The following is a 15,186-nucleotide window of genomic DNA, read 5'->3' as shown; positions in this document are numbered from 1 at the left end:
CATACGTGACGTGTCGTAGGCCGATGAGACAATGATGAATTAGATACCTGGCACTGTTTGTAATTAGTGAATGAGACGACGCTTGGATGACAATAAGACTAATAATGTAATTGCATCTGCTTGGAGCCAGGAACAATGGGTCGCGTGGCCGTTTCAGGACACTATTTATAAGGCAAAGGAATTAGTTACCGCGTTGTTACAATTGTCTTGGTCGTTCTTGTCGTCAGTTATCTTGCTATTTGTATTTAGTTTTGGTTCTCACATCCTAAAATTTATAATAAATAGAACACTTGCCTTTGTTGACTGTATGTGTTACTGAGTAGTCTGTGTTTTTATAAAATAATTATTTCATTTTAGTTTTAATTATTTAAATTTATTACAAGCATTGTATTGCCAAATGATATGTAAATAAAGTTCAGATGTGGTCCCATTTAATAGTAGGGTTGACATGAATATATGTTCATACAATTACCTAGTTAACAGTGCGTGGTACAAAAACGACTGTTCAATTGAACCAGCGACCGCTCAACGAGCAAATTGATTGGAACATTCACATCACAATTCTTACAAAAGACATACGTCAATTCTGTTGCCCTAGTGAAAAAGGGTCAAGTTCCAAAGTTATTTTTGAATACTTTTTTGCTATATATCAATTTGTTTAATACAAATACTCTTTGTTGCACACATCAATAGAAGAAAACATAACTACCTATAGCATGAATAGTGAAAATTGCAACTGAAAAAGTCAGTTCTATAAACCTTAAAGTCCTGCTGAAAGTACATAAAAAACTGGCACGATTACATTTCAGAGTTTATTCAACGTTTTTGTTCACGCCGTATATGCGTACACTACGAAAGCTCATTTTCTAAACGAAAGGAACTTGACATATGTAATAGAATGATGATGTGACAATTTTCTCAACCCCCTACCATTTTATTCTCTCGGGTCTTTAGGTCCTCATCTATATTTCCACATTTTCTTCTCAATAGAAGGAAGTTATGTACTTACAAATACTTCGATTGATTAAATAAGCGAGTCATTAAATAAGTTCTGGAGCATTGCGTTGTATGCGAGTGAGATCCATGTCTGAGACAAAAAGATAGAAAACGGTTGGAAGCTTTCGAAATGTGGTGTTGGCGGAGGATGGAAAGGATCAGCTGAACTGAGAGGAAGACGAATGAAGAAGTCCTGAGTATGATAGGAGAAAAGCGATGCTTATTAAATACAATAAGAAATAGGAGAGGCATGATGGTAGGACACCTGATACGGCATGACAAGTTTTTCCTGAACATCTTGGAAAGCAGGATTGAAAAGACAAGAGAAGAAGGGAAACCTAGAATAACTTATCTTAGTCAAATAAAAAATGATACATCGTATGAGGAAATTAAAAGACTGGCACAAGAAAGGAATGATTGGCGATTACTCCACCGACAAGAGCAAAGCTCTTAAGTTATGATGATGATGATGATGATGATGAACATAAATTATTAATGCACGTCGAAAACTTGTTCAATTTGGAAAATTACGTTTGCATTGTTTCGATTTCTATTTAGGTATAGACGCAACGTGAGTGGACTGAACGGAAATGAAGGACCTTTTTGTCCATGAAAGCACAATTCATAATGGTATTCTAAATCGGAAACATTAAATGTCCATATACTATGTATAGTTTATACAGGTGATATAAACTAAGAGCGAAATAAATAATGTGATTTATTTCATGGAATTATAATACATACCTACTTCTGAATAGTCGTATTTGCCTATTGCTTTGAATTTTTATTATTATTTCGTATTAATCTTAAATCAGGTAATATATATTATTGCCAACAATCTTAGCCGCTTAGTTACTCGTATTATTAAGAGATGAGGTCATTGTGTGCAATCGGTATTAAAAATAAAGAAAGTTCCGACAACTTTTTTTTAAATAATTGTGTTTAAAATGTTTTACCTTTTTATTCAGGTAAATGTTGTGTGTTCAAGAAAACAATCGAGAAAGTAGTAACTGCGATTGCGAACTAGATTCTTATAACTTTGACCGCATTCTGCTTCGCGGTATTGTTCCATTGTTTCTGGTTCCAGGCTTTCCAGTTTCCAGGCTAGGTTCATTCTGATACTACATGCATTACTGGTTATGCAGACAAACGCAGGGCAAAAACGAGACAAAGATAGCTTCGAATATGTATAAATCCACGTACACACGTATAACTTTTTTAAATTGTTTTTGTGCAGATAAATCGTAGTCGTAACTCAACACTCGCGTTATGTTTTAATTACTTACTTACTCATTTTCTTTGACACTGGCACTCGAAAAGCAGCCTTTCATAAAAAGGTAGGTATAGCCACATCAGATCCCTATTAGCCAATGCTGAAAACACGTGAATTCATAAACTCAAATAACGCTAATATAGGTCTGTCAACGCTCTGACAGTACCTATTCATTTAGCATTTATTTATAACATATACGAAGAAAACTGTAATTTAATATAAAGGGCAGAGTCGGTTATATCTTACCAGTTTTTACTTAAACTTGAATGTTTTGTTTACGAACGTCAAGCAAGACAAAATGACACTGTCAGCGGAAATTTTATGAGTTTTTATGTCATTCGTTGATGATATACTTAAATGTTTACCGTTGTGTTATAAGGCTAGATACTTTTACCAATAAGAAATAGGGCGGTCACGCTTTTATAATATATAGGGTAGGGTAGGGTTTTAGGGTATATAGAGCAAAATTAGGGTATTCTTGTCCTTCGGGTACTTTTTAGAGATTGTCGCACGTACGTCAATAAGCCTGGGTCTAGGGACTGCCTTTGAGACGCTTATCCGTACAATCTTTATCCCTTCTTTGAATCATTCCTAAATTCTGGCCGAGGGTAAGTCAACTCCATCTCACTACTGGCATATTAAAACTGATTCAGTTATCTAAGGATATGAAAACTACATATAGATCTTATCTTATAAAACCATTTGGCACGGCCAAAGAGTCGTAAAGTATAAGAAAAAGAATGTATTTTTAAGAATGTTTAATTCAACTTTCATCTTTCAATAAACAAAGGACATTAGTAGGTACTTTAATATTTCGTAAACATGTATATTTTCCATTCCATATATGTAGAGTAGGTACTTTAAGTATTTTCATAAGCGGTACTCACTGTCGCAAAAGGTACCAAATCCTGTATCCTAGCATCTCAATAAAGTCGCATAGCAATCTTGGGTGTCTAATCTACACATATAGAGAGATCAATGTTACCAATCCAGAAACACGAATAACTACTTAGAAGCGCATGTACACATACTGCTTTTTACCTATTCGTATTTACGGACGAACGGTCGACGCCCCCAGTAACCTACTTACCTAAATACCCATAGAAGTTCGCTAAAAGAGATTCTCCAGAAACGTGAAAATTGGTTTATCCGTCCGAAGCTGCGAATTAAACGATTTATTTACACATTGCTCTTATCACGCGCCAGGGTTTTGAAACAAGATTAGTTCGCGTCGGCGGTTTGACCGAAGTTGTAATTACGTACTTGCCTACACATTACACATGGCAAACAACAAATCTTATGTTACTCACCCTTTCGCTTTATGTCCAAGAATTGTTTGAATATACGTACAATCAAAAACTCATTATCTAAGACATGTGTGTTAATTCTGTTACCTATTTTATTTATCGACCGCAGACAAAGCAGATTTTTATCTTAAATGCATTTCCGATTTCAAATGCAGTTATCAAGAAGCGTGGAAATAAACATTGTATAAAACGTCTCTTAAATGTAAACATTCGAATGCCATGGCACCTAGGTTACAATTTTAATGGAATAAAAATTAAATATCAAAATGTTAACGTCAATAAGTCATGTTGCGTAGGCATTTTTTCCTGTAAGTACTATTTACTAGCATTGTGTGGGTTAATAATGGGTTGCGTTAGGCGTCAAGCTGCGACAGTTTATTTCTACCTCGCCAACAAGAAGGATACTAACGTATGAGGAATGAAATCTGGACAAAATTCTCTGTCGTAATATGAAATAAAGATAATGTATTTTAACAACTGCGTTTGCCTCCTATATCTTAAAGGATGACTCACGCTAGACCGGACTGGGGCCGGGCCGGAGCTTCCGGCGCTTTGTTTCCTATGAAAATCACCACGTCATCACCGATCAGCCGTCATAGAAATTGACGTGTTGGACGCCTCGGCCCGGCACGGCCCGGACTAGCGAGAGTCATCTTTTAAGAAAAAATACACATTAATCTGGGGGCCAAGTCGAGCAAAACAAAGACGCACGGCCGTACCATCCTTTTCTCGAAGCGATTAATTTTACTTTCCTTGTATTCGAAACGAAATACATAGTAGAGTGTTTAACTCATTAGGTGGTCATTATGTACCTATGTTTAATTACATGTTATTGCTTATCCCCACACGGGTTTCGCGAATTTAGTCGTAGTTAGGTGGAAATTTCATATGATTAATGGTGGACAATGGGACTACTTCGTAGTAACTTGTGGCCTATTTTTTATTATGGGTCACCGCTGTGAAGCGTTTTGGCTCTTTATTTTAACTTGGCAACGAGAACGGGACGTCTCCTCCAGTGTTTCTTGTTTTTGTTTTCGCAATATGTACCTACTTTATGTGTAAATTCTTAAATCGAATTGTAGGTAATTTTTGTCATTTCTATAACGGTTTGAAAGCCATTGAACAGCAGAGACAGCCCTAGGTCGAAAATTTGGTTTTACGGACCGCATCGCCTAGCAAGTGACGAAAAAATCCATTGCAGCCCTAAGTCGAAATTTAGGATTTCCTACGTGTAATAAAATAACACCGTTTTCGAGCCAGTGTGATGGAAAATATTTTTGTTACGCAGTCGTGAAGTTAGGCGTCGCCTTATACATAAATATGTTTGATGAAAACAAATAATGCCTATGTTAGAGAGATCTACTTTGTAAGTTAGTTTACGTCTGTGCAAATGCATTCTGTCCACCTAATTGACAAAGTCAATATGGTACCCGCGACAACTACAGCTGAGCTCCGACCCAGTCGCCAAGTTCCGATCCAACATCTCGATACGAGTATACACGATGTAACGTGTATATATGTAACGCTAACTTGTTTGTTTAATTTTAAAGTATAACGTGCACAATCCGATAAAATCATTCATAGTTGATGAATTGTGAGGAACGATTAACAGCTTGGTATCATGCCAACCAAAAGTTACAAATCGTTGTATGTCTGATTTACACCCGGTATGACGTTTTAATGCTGTTACAAATAATACACATTTCATTAGCCGTGTCAGTATATATTTAAACAAATGATGATATTAACAAATATCAATAACAGTACACAGTGATTCGATAACATATTAACCGTCCTAATTTCAGATCTAAAAGAAAGTATGGGTTAGACGTTAGACTAAAATATGTAAACAACAAATTAAGAACAATGAATATCCATTATTGTTTCTTATATATATAGAAGTGTTAAAACTGGACAGTGTTAAAACTGAACATAAAAAGCCTACCTTTCTCCCTTTCATCCCTTCTCCGATTCTATTAATCCTCAAGACATATTTCCCTTCCTTCCCTGCGTCTGTTTTTACTTGTTGATTCGACTGACATATCACTTTAAAGCTAACTTCGAAGACTGACTTGTTATACATATTTCACTGTTATATAAAGTGCCAAACATTGGAGTAGGTACGCGTTGAGTGCATTGATGGTGATTGCCGCGAGTGAGTCGCGCGATTGTATGCGCATGAGTGGGTCGGTTCGGAGGGTGGCTCGGTGTGTTGCTCGTGCGTCGACGGCAGCACGGTGGTCGGAGGCGGGGTGTTCCGTTGCTGCGTGCCCTGGTGCGGGGCGCGCGCGGCGGCGTCCGTCGATGACGCCGACTACGCGCTGCGCGGAGAAAGTCCGCCCACTCCTCTTGAAGAATACGGTGAGTTTTATTTACATTTTTTCATATATTAGTTGTAGTGTATACAGTTGGCTTAATAAGTGCATCACTTAATTGTTCAGGCGTGCTCACGCCTGCACTGAGGACCTAAAGGCGCAATCTAGCGAGTGAGAAACACAACCGAACGTGTCTTGCGTTAGAAATCAACTTCAGATTTTGTTTTGACACAATGACACATAATAAGTAATAGTACTACCGTACAGAAAAGAAACTTTCTATGAAATCAAAGTTTGACAGCGATTCAGGAACGAATCATGCTATCCCTTTCTTATGTATGTTACTATACCTTTCGGCTATTTAGGGTTGTCAAAATTAAACTCATTATCTTATTTGTGGTCGTACACGCAAGAAAAAGAAGAAACAATCAAGTTTAAGATTAATTAAGATGGCCTACATTACATATGGGACATCCCAGTGTGATAATAGTATATTAGTACCGCATCAAATAGTCGTATCTTCATCAATTCAACTCTTACCGATAAAATATTTGATAAAGTGAAAAGGGTATGAAGGGTAAAGTGGAATTTAATAGAAATGGCAAATAATGTAAACATATATGACAGCTTTTCTTACTATTTGTCACATAATAACCTAAAATCTCTAGGAAGGTTGTTTTTATTGAATATTAATAATTAACATATATTTTAAATAAATATAAAGTGATATGTATAAAAGATTTAAGTTGTATAAACTGTTGATAATATCATAGTTTTTCCATCAAAAGTGCGAGATTACGAAGTAATTAAGTTACATTTGTTTACATTAGTAATATGTTATAGTTTACAATAGTTTGTTTACATTATTTGCCAATTCTATTTAACTCTATTTTATATGTATACAGTACCTATTTGAATTCGCGGCGAGCCTATGCAACATAATACGCGGGAGTGGTCGTTTTACACAAATATTGAACGAAGGGGAGGCAAGTTCCGAATGTTGGGTGTTTTTGTTTGAGTTAATTCAACGCTTTAGACCGACAGCCCCAGAATAATGATTGATGAGTTGGTAAATATTAACAGAATAATTACTTGACTATTTGCAACTGTTTAGATAAGCCTTGCGATTTGAATTGAAATTCGGACAACTCCGAGGACACAATTAAGGGCTGGCCGGTGAATGAGTTAAATACACTAATCAAGGAACTATTTGAGCTATTTACCACTATTTAATTAATCAGTTATTAAATTCGCTTTTGCTCGCGCGCATTACTTTAACGTGAAGTAAGTAAATATTCTTTATTGCACCAATAATTATACACTTTCGAGTAGTAGAGATCAAATTCTAAATTAAATAAAACTAAATAAAAAACATTAAGTATTTGGACGTTTTCTAAAATAAATATTGAAAACCCGATTCTCACGGATCCTGGTGTTTTTGGGTTCTTTCAACACAGAATCACTAGCATATTCAATCCTGATGATAAAAAAAAGTCCCAAAAATTTGTATGAAAATTGTACATTCCACTACGTCACGTCCATACAAATAAAATTTTTTCTCATAATAAAACGTGACGTAATGAAATGGACATTTTGGGACATCTTTTTTTAATGGAAGGGTGGAGAGTGCTGTCGATTCTGAGTAGAATGAGCCCAAGAATGTCCAGATTTGTTTGAAGGGTGGAGAGTGCTGTCGATTCTGAGTAGAATGAGCCCAAGAATGAAAGAATCAGGTTTTCGATATTTATTTTAGAAAAAGCCCTATAATAGTCAATACAATACCTAATCGTCCTCAACATTGCCTACGTAAACATTACCAGTACCTTTCGCTTGTTATTAGGATTTAGATGTCTTAGACATCTGTTTGGGATATAATCTTTTTTTTCATGCCAGATAATATTTCGTGTGGTAAGTTGAGGAAGTTTCCGGTGTACCGAACGAGAATGATGCAAATTTTTTGACATCCGCGGATGCGGATGCGGATGCGGATATGTAATGGCTCACATCCGCGGATGCGGATGCAGATGTCAAGATTAGGTACTTAGAAAACGTCAAATATTACATTTTTAGTATTTTGTTATTAAAAAAAACGAAACGTTTAGTATTTGAGCAAGAATATAGGTGCGTTATATTTAATAAACAGTAACTTCGCCGACTTTTCTGGATCTAGACGATTTCGTTATAGGTAATGACGAAATTACCTAGCACTTACGCCGCCGCTAAGACGTTCCTGTACCGACTTGTTCGACATCCGCATCCGCATAAGCTCCGCATCGATTTTATGTGGATGCGGATGCAGATGCGGATGTTGAAAATAATGCGGAAGTTCCGCGGTTGCGGATGCGGATGCGGATGTTCGCAACATCCCTGATAATTATTATTGAAATTAGTTTCAAAAATTAGTTACATTTTTGTGGTGTGCTTTCTGCGTGCAAACACTGGGTTCATAATTAATGATGACATGATGTTGATTTGGATAGCTGTTTATCTGATGTAGATTCCGTAGGTATATATAGCCTGACCAGTACCAGGGCGCTGTTATTCTCATGTATAGGGTGACAGTTCAGTGTAGTATGAAAAAATTAGATCCAGTGAAATTCCGCAACATGGCGCACCCTCAATAGATCCTGGTTCACCTTTAACTATTTGTCATAAAAAGTTTACTTGGTTAGTTCAATATGGATCAAATGGACAATGATAGATTGTCCTTAGATAGATTCACATAAAATGCATAAACATAATATTTTTATAATTATTTTAATTTTGTTTTCTCAAAGTTTTCATATTCTAGATATTTACCTAACAAAAAGTGATTTTCAATTATGTAAATCCGTTACTAAATTTTACTCATTTACGTAAATAGTGAAATTTCTGCTTGTATTGAAAAAGGTACATAAATATATGTACCTACGATGTCAATATTGGCGAGGAATCCATTAAATAATTTGTGTACATTATATTGTAATGAATTAATACAATGTCAGCATGTCATAAAATAATTGGAAGGGGAATATATTATGCGTCAACATGAATAACATTTCTTCGGCATTGAAATGTCACTTAGGCCTACATTTGACATATACATGTTTTTATATTAAAACGAATAATGAAAAAGTCAGCCGATCTTTATGACGTTTTACATGGGTATAGTTTTATTAGGTAGGTACCTTTTTATTATTATTGAGAAACAAAAGCATCGCCACTTCACTTTCGTCAGTAACTGGGCTATAAATTCGTACACAAGGCTAAGTTAGTAACATCTACGAGTACCGATGTAAATTGTTTGATGTTTTCATTTGCTTAATACAGCATTTACGAAAGGTAACACGCAACACACACTATTTATATACCATTTGCTGTAATGTTAATAACACGTTTAGTTTATTGCAGCTATCTTAAAATATTTATTTATTTAAACTTTATTGCACAATACACAAAAATAATGTACAAATGGCGGACTTAATAATGCCTAATGGCATTCTCTTCCAGTCAACCACCCAGTCAACACCAGTCAATATTCCGTGTTTAGAGGCTATACATATTTTTATCCATTAATTTACGAAATTAAGTCGCTGTAATAAAAACGTAATGTTTATTTTCTTTACTGGCAAGTCGCAAGGTCACGATAGCGTAACAAATGACTTGCCCTTGACTTGCCAGAGCCCCTAATATTCCAAACGGCTGAAACAGTAGGTATATTTAGTTAATGTGTCCTCATAACTAACAATAAAGTTGTGATTATCTTTACGCGCGTATAATACTGTTATCGTAGCTAAATGAGAAATATGCGAGTGTCGAGCGAGGATATATTTTATTTAGCGAAATATTAGTAAGCTCACTTTTCTGTTCTCTTTTGTATTCGGTATTCGAGCTTTCCGCGGATATAACATACCTGTTAATGTTTAATGTGTTTACTTTCAGCTACCCAACAAAAAACTACAATTTTTTTAGGTATGTAACTGGCCAAAATTCTTTAAGCTGTCTTGTTTCTGATAATTGTTCAATGTTTTTATGAGTGCCTTAAATGTGAAAGCAATCTGGTGCCATTCTAAAACATCATCCCATACAAAGACCTTCCCGCCACCATTTTTGAGCACAAAACCTATAAGTACAACTCAGTAAACGTTAATTAGTTTACCTTTGTACTCTGCTTGTGAGAAAGTAACTATTCTTATTAGTTTTTGTGAAGGTGATACTAACATAATGAAAGGAGCTGTCTAACTTCTACTTTGCTAACTACTTAAACCTTCGTTATTTAGGTGCTATTGTAAAAGTTTGAGAACTTTTTAGTCTAGGGATAGTCTAGGTACTTAACAATGTTACAAGTTACAAATATCTACATTTTGGTTACACGTGTCATGTCATGTGCCTGTTTTTGTCACGCTCAGTACTCCCAGTAGGTATAATTTGCATAATAAATTCCACGGATCCCAGTATTTTGCAGCGCTTGCTCCCTTATTAAATTTGAATAGTAATCATTTTTATTTCGAAGTGTCCAATTGTTTTCGTCATTCAATTCTTATATCGAATTCTATTCGCAAATTCTTCACCGGGAAGAGATTAATTACTTGCTCAAATTGTGCCTTTGTCGAGACGTAGTAGCAACGACTTGTGAATACGTAATTTCAATAGGTGCCTATATTAACTACATGGCACTCGTATGCTAAAGAATAATGCAGAAATGTAGGTATTACGTTGCAAATCACTGTCTACTATTAAGCTTCTTATACTCGTACTACTGTAGATTGCAAGCCTTCACGCGGACAGATTTACTCAATGCCTTTATTGTCTTGTTTACAGTTGCTCCAGAACCAGTAATAAGCTCACCGAGACCTCTCGGCCAACAGTCGCCCCTTCCTGGAATCGAAGAGGAAGACGACTCAGATTGGCCACTCGAAGACGCGACAGACGCGACTCTCACACCGTCTTACAAAAGCACCAGAAGCAGTACAGATACAGTTTATACTTCTTCGAGAAGTTCGGGCAAGAAGCGATTCGGGAGTCCTTCCGCAGTAAAGATATGCATTTCGGCTGCTGCTAGGAAGTCGGGAAAAGCGCGTAAGCGTGGGGGGGGCGTGGGCACCGTGTCGCCGTCCGCGCCGCCGGCTCAGCAGGGCGAGGAGGCGCCCGCGCCACACGGCAGGATGCAGGCGGAGCAAGGCAGCATCGGCGAGCTGCAGAAGTACCATGGCAGATACCTCAAGAGCCGCCGACACACGCTCGCTAATGTTCGGTGAGTTGAGTAGAGTACAGACCGGCTACTGACTAGGAAACGAAATGCATGACATGACCCGGTCAAGTTGTGTTCTAATGTATGGGAAAGACAAACTAATTAATACCGTTTTGAAACGAATTTAATATGATGCTTTTGGGATTTGGGATCGTCTTTTTGCGTTATTTCTAAAACAGAACCACGAGCATTATTCAGCTTCGAGGAGGTTCGAAATCACAAACTTCCACATTTTGTGCCAATTTTAAAGGATAAGAGAAAATATAATGTCACCAACCCTGTTAATCTTGATTGTTTGGCGTAATAATAAGGTGCTTGCCCTTTATAACCCAGTCTCATAGTCCACCCAAACTTCAATCCATAGACCCTTATACTGTTCACTTTTTTACAATAGTTCCAATGCCTGCTGAGACCGGTTCATGGGTGTCTATTGTTGCGCGTATGAACGGGTTCCAGCAGGCGTTCTACATGACATAAACGCTCTCCAAGGCGCCTCTACGTGTTGGATCTGTGTCCCCACGCAAGCCTATCAAAAGATCGGGATTATAGGCCCGTGATTTAAAAAAGGGTGCTTGTCCTTTCATGTATTCTGCTCGTAGGACTTCTTAATTTCACTAAGAAATTCAGGCTTAGTGGAGACGATTTTACCGTCGCCTATCTTTAGCTTCGTAAGCGGGCTTAAATGCGAATTTCGTACGAACACTAGGTACCTTTTTTATTCCATGTGGGCAGCGCCCGAACAGGTGTTGTTGTGGATATCCTTAGCTATGATCTTTGTCCAGCAGTGGATAACTTTTGTAACGACGAGTCATAATATTTCTTTTTATTAGCTACGCTCTGATTAAACGGTGTTCACCAGAGTAATAAATCGACCAAATATCGCTTCTGCGGAGCGGTAATTACTAATTAACTAGGTATCGCGTAACTACCTACGCCGCAAACATAAGCATTGTTTACCACTGTCATTACCTGAACAATGATCAGTCGCTCACTGCACTATAATTTTCGTATAATCAAAGTTCAGTCATTAATGATTAATACGGGAGCTAAGTAGTAAAAAAAAACAAGTGATGATCGCGTGCGCCTATTTACCCACGTTGCATTGTCATGGGATAGGACAAAAACTGTATGTAAAAAGTATAATATAAACCCTCATTCTAGTAATCATATGTGATCGTCAATAACGGTGCTATCAAATAATTTATAACAATGAATGTGTGTGTAATTTTACGTAATTTTTTGAAATTTAGTCTTGATCTTACTATAGGCTAAGCACGAGTTATGTAAGATGGTGGACTATGGGCTAGTAAGGGCCTTTATTAATGCTCCTGATGGAAAGCGATCATCGTAGCCTATGCAACTCCAGTGGAGCGGAAATACCTAATACCTGCCACTATAGGTAATTATTATTACTCTATTTACTACCCCATTTATAACAGGACCTTGAAGATCATGTTCCTTTACTCGATAGGTATATCTTGAGTGTTATTTTACTGTATAAAATTTAAAAGTGATTTCAGAGTAGTAATTACAGTTGCTTGTTCAGTTGAGTATGCCTTTCCTTAATTTGCAGGAAAAACACTTGAGCGGTCTATTACAAATTAAATGAAAACAGTTTCGCTGTAGAGACCGCGAGCAGTAGATAAAGTAACAAAGGAATCGAGAAGGATTACTTCTGTAAGGAACTGGGGATCGCTACTGACCGATACAATCTAAAGGATATTGACGAGATGATACATTCTATTGTTTCAGAAATAGGAAATCGTTACTATTTTGTTTTGCTTTTGCTCCACAATATGTGGTTTTGATCGTCAAAAAACCACGTTGAATTTCCGACTTCAATGCTGTTAACAAAATTAAAAGTAAACTGAATGCGACGCGGATATGGTTCGCAAATTTAATATAAATGTGCAATATATTTTGAATATCTACATCAGCATATTCTATAATCATTTTCTGTTCAATTATTTTTGCAGTTTTTTCTCTTACAAATCAAGAATGATATAATATTATGAACCCACTGATTTAACAGTCTGTTTCATGTGGTAAAATTCAGTACTTGTAACTAACAGTGAACTACGAGTATGTTAAGAAATCTTTGACGTCGATTTTCACGATTTTTGTACACTCTGTTAAAGGTCTCTCATATTATTTTCATTTGAGCAAAATATAGCGTAATTATTTCGGCAAAAGGTAGCCTTATGCAAATTAGTTCGTTGGTATTTCAATAATAATACTCGACGAGACATCTAGCGCTTTACCCGCGGCTCTGCGGCCTTTCTTTTCCGACCTTAAGCAATTTAAAGAAAATCTAAAATTGAAATAGGTATTTATTTGTTTTTGCAAAACTTTACATACAGAAGATTTGTAAAAACAAGCCACGTTTACTATTACTAAAGCGGAGTTCAAGTTCATGAACGCCTGTTCAGACTAACAAGCCCTTGATAATCGTTTATCCTTTATCTGTCATTTTGACAGTTGTGTTGGTTAGAAAGAGACAAAATTTAACAAAAGTTTGCTAAGTTCCACAAAACCTACGTTTCATACGGTAAGTAATCATTAAAATTAAATATGACAGACCGTTTAATTTCGATAAAATATGAGATTACGAAGTAATGAAGGTAAATTGGTCTATTCACATTATTTGCAATTTCTATTGAATTTCACTTTGGAAGATTTATAGTGAGATAAGCATTCATTAATTTCAATTGGTCTGTAAAAGATACTTATGAACGCGAACTGTATAGATTTATCCGTATTTGGAAAAGTTATCCAGGATGTCAGATATTTTTGGTGCGTTGTTTCATCCGCTATAACACATAATGAACACACGTTTTGTCCTAGTCGCCACCACCATATATTTTTCAACAAGTCTAATTTACCTTATTCGATCCTCTTATCAAACTCGCGCTACATTTGCGTGGTAAATCAATCGGGGTGTTACGCAGTCTCGAACAAAGGTCCCATCCGTGAATGTTTGGATGTAGGTGATGATTGATGGCGGGCACGGGTGATTGATTCCCAGGTGTCAGCCGATGGTGATGAATTTTACCGCCCTGCCATACAATGTTTTATAAACTTGCTGTCTTGTCTCACATTATTGTATTTTTAGGGTTCCGTACCCAAAGGGTAAAAACGGGACCCTATTAATAAGACCCCGCTGTCCGTCCGTCCGTCCGTCCGTCTGTCCGTCCGTCTGTCACCAGACTGTATCTCACGAACCGTGATAGCTAGGCAGTTGAAATTTTCACAGATGATGTATTTCTGTTGCCGCTATAACAACAAATACTAAAAACAGAATAAAATAAAGATTTATGTGGGGCTCCCATACAACAAACGTGATTTTTGACCGAAGTTAAGCAACGTCGGGCGGGGTCAGTACTTGGATGGGTGACCGTTTTTTTTGCTTGTTTTTTTGTTGATGGTGCGGAACCCTCCGTGCGCGAGTCCGACTCGCACTTGGCCGGTTTTTTTAAAATAAAATCTATATGAATTCTGTGGTTATTGGGAGTAGCAATGTACTTAGTAGTCATTTAAACGACACTTGTCTAGTGCTGTTATGAAGAATTGCAGGCCCACTGATTAACAGTCCCCTGGACGATATCGGCCTGTCAGTTAGAACAAAAAGTTGACAGTTCCGAACAACTGACAGGCCGATACCGTCCGGTGGATTGTTAATCAGTGGGCCCTTTTAAATAATACATGCATTGCATGTCCTTAGGTACTTATGTGTGTGTGCCTGACACTGCCTGTATTAAAGACAAACAAAAGAAGTGCGTACAGGAGTAGAAAAAAAAAACTGGCCAAGTGCGAGTCGGACTCGCGCATGGAGGATTTCGCACCATCAACAAAAAATAGAGCAAAACAAGCAAAAAAAACAAGCAAAAAAACGGTCACCCATCCGAGTACCAATCACCAACCAATACGTTTTCGACAGGAACATCCCCTTGATAGAAACATCTTTATCAGATTTAGTGAGATTTATATTTTATTGGAAATTTATAATAATCCCTAAGGATTTTCATCGAAATTAGATAAGGAACCAGAAAATCAGATTTCTCGGTC

The 15,186-nt window shown here is 36.9% G+C and overlaps 1 protein-coding gene and 1 long non-coding RNA gene across 6 annotated transcripts in view; one reads left to right on the top strand and one right to left on the bottom strand.

The window, feature by feature from the left end:
• The window catches only part of LOC134650185 (3',5'-cyclic-AMP phosphodiesterase), a 577,846-nt gene that overhangs the window by 63,030 nt on the left and 499,630 nt on the right, over window positions 1-15,186 (top strand). Inside the window, exons 1-2 of one of the 5 annotated variants that reach the window (XM_063505099.1) lie at window positions 5,439-5,937; window positions 10,692-11,124. The exons of the other annotated variants lie outside the window; for them this stretch is intronic. Of the exons in view, the coding sequence (XP_063361169.1) occupies window positions 11,036-11,124 (89 nt within the window). The 5' untranslated portion in view covers window positions 5,439-5,937; window positions 10,692-11,035. Of the gene's footprint in view, window positions 1-5,438; window positions 5,938-10,691; window positions 11,125-15,186 lie in introns of those variants that run through there. 5 annotated transcript variants of the gene reach the window in all.
• Window positions 1-15,186, bottom strand: part of LOC134650360 (uncharacterized) — a 156,547-nt gene that overhangs the window by 112,750 nt on the left and 28,611 nt on the right. The gene's annotated exons all lie outside the window — the stretch shown is intronic.

The sequence above is a fragment of the Cydia amplana genome, chromosome 8 (genome assembly GCF_948474715.1).
Source record: "Cydia amplana chromosome 8, ilCydAmpl1.1, whole genome shotgun sequence".
In the NCBI taxonomy this organism is placed as follows: Eukaryota; Metazoa; Arthropoda; class Insecta; order Lepidoptera; family Tortricidae; genus Cydia; species Cydia amplana.
This window is presented reverse-complemented; position numbering and strand designations above follow the sequence as displayed.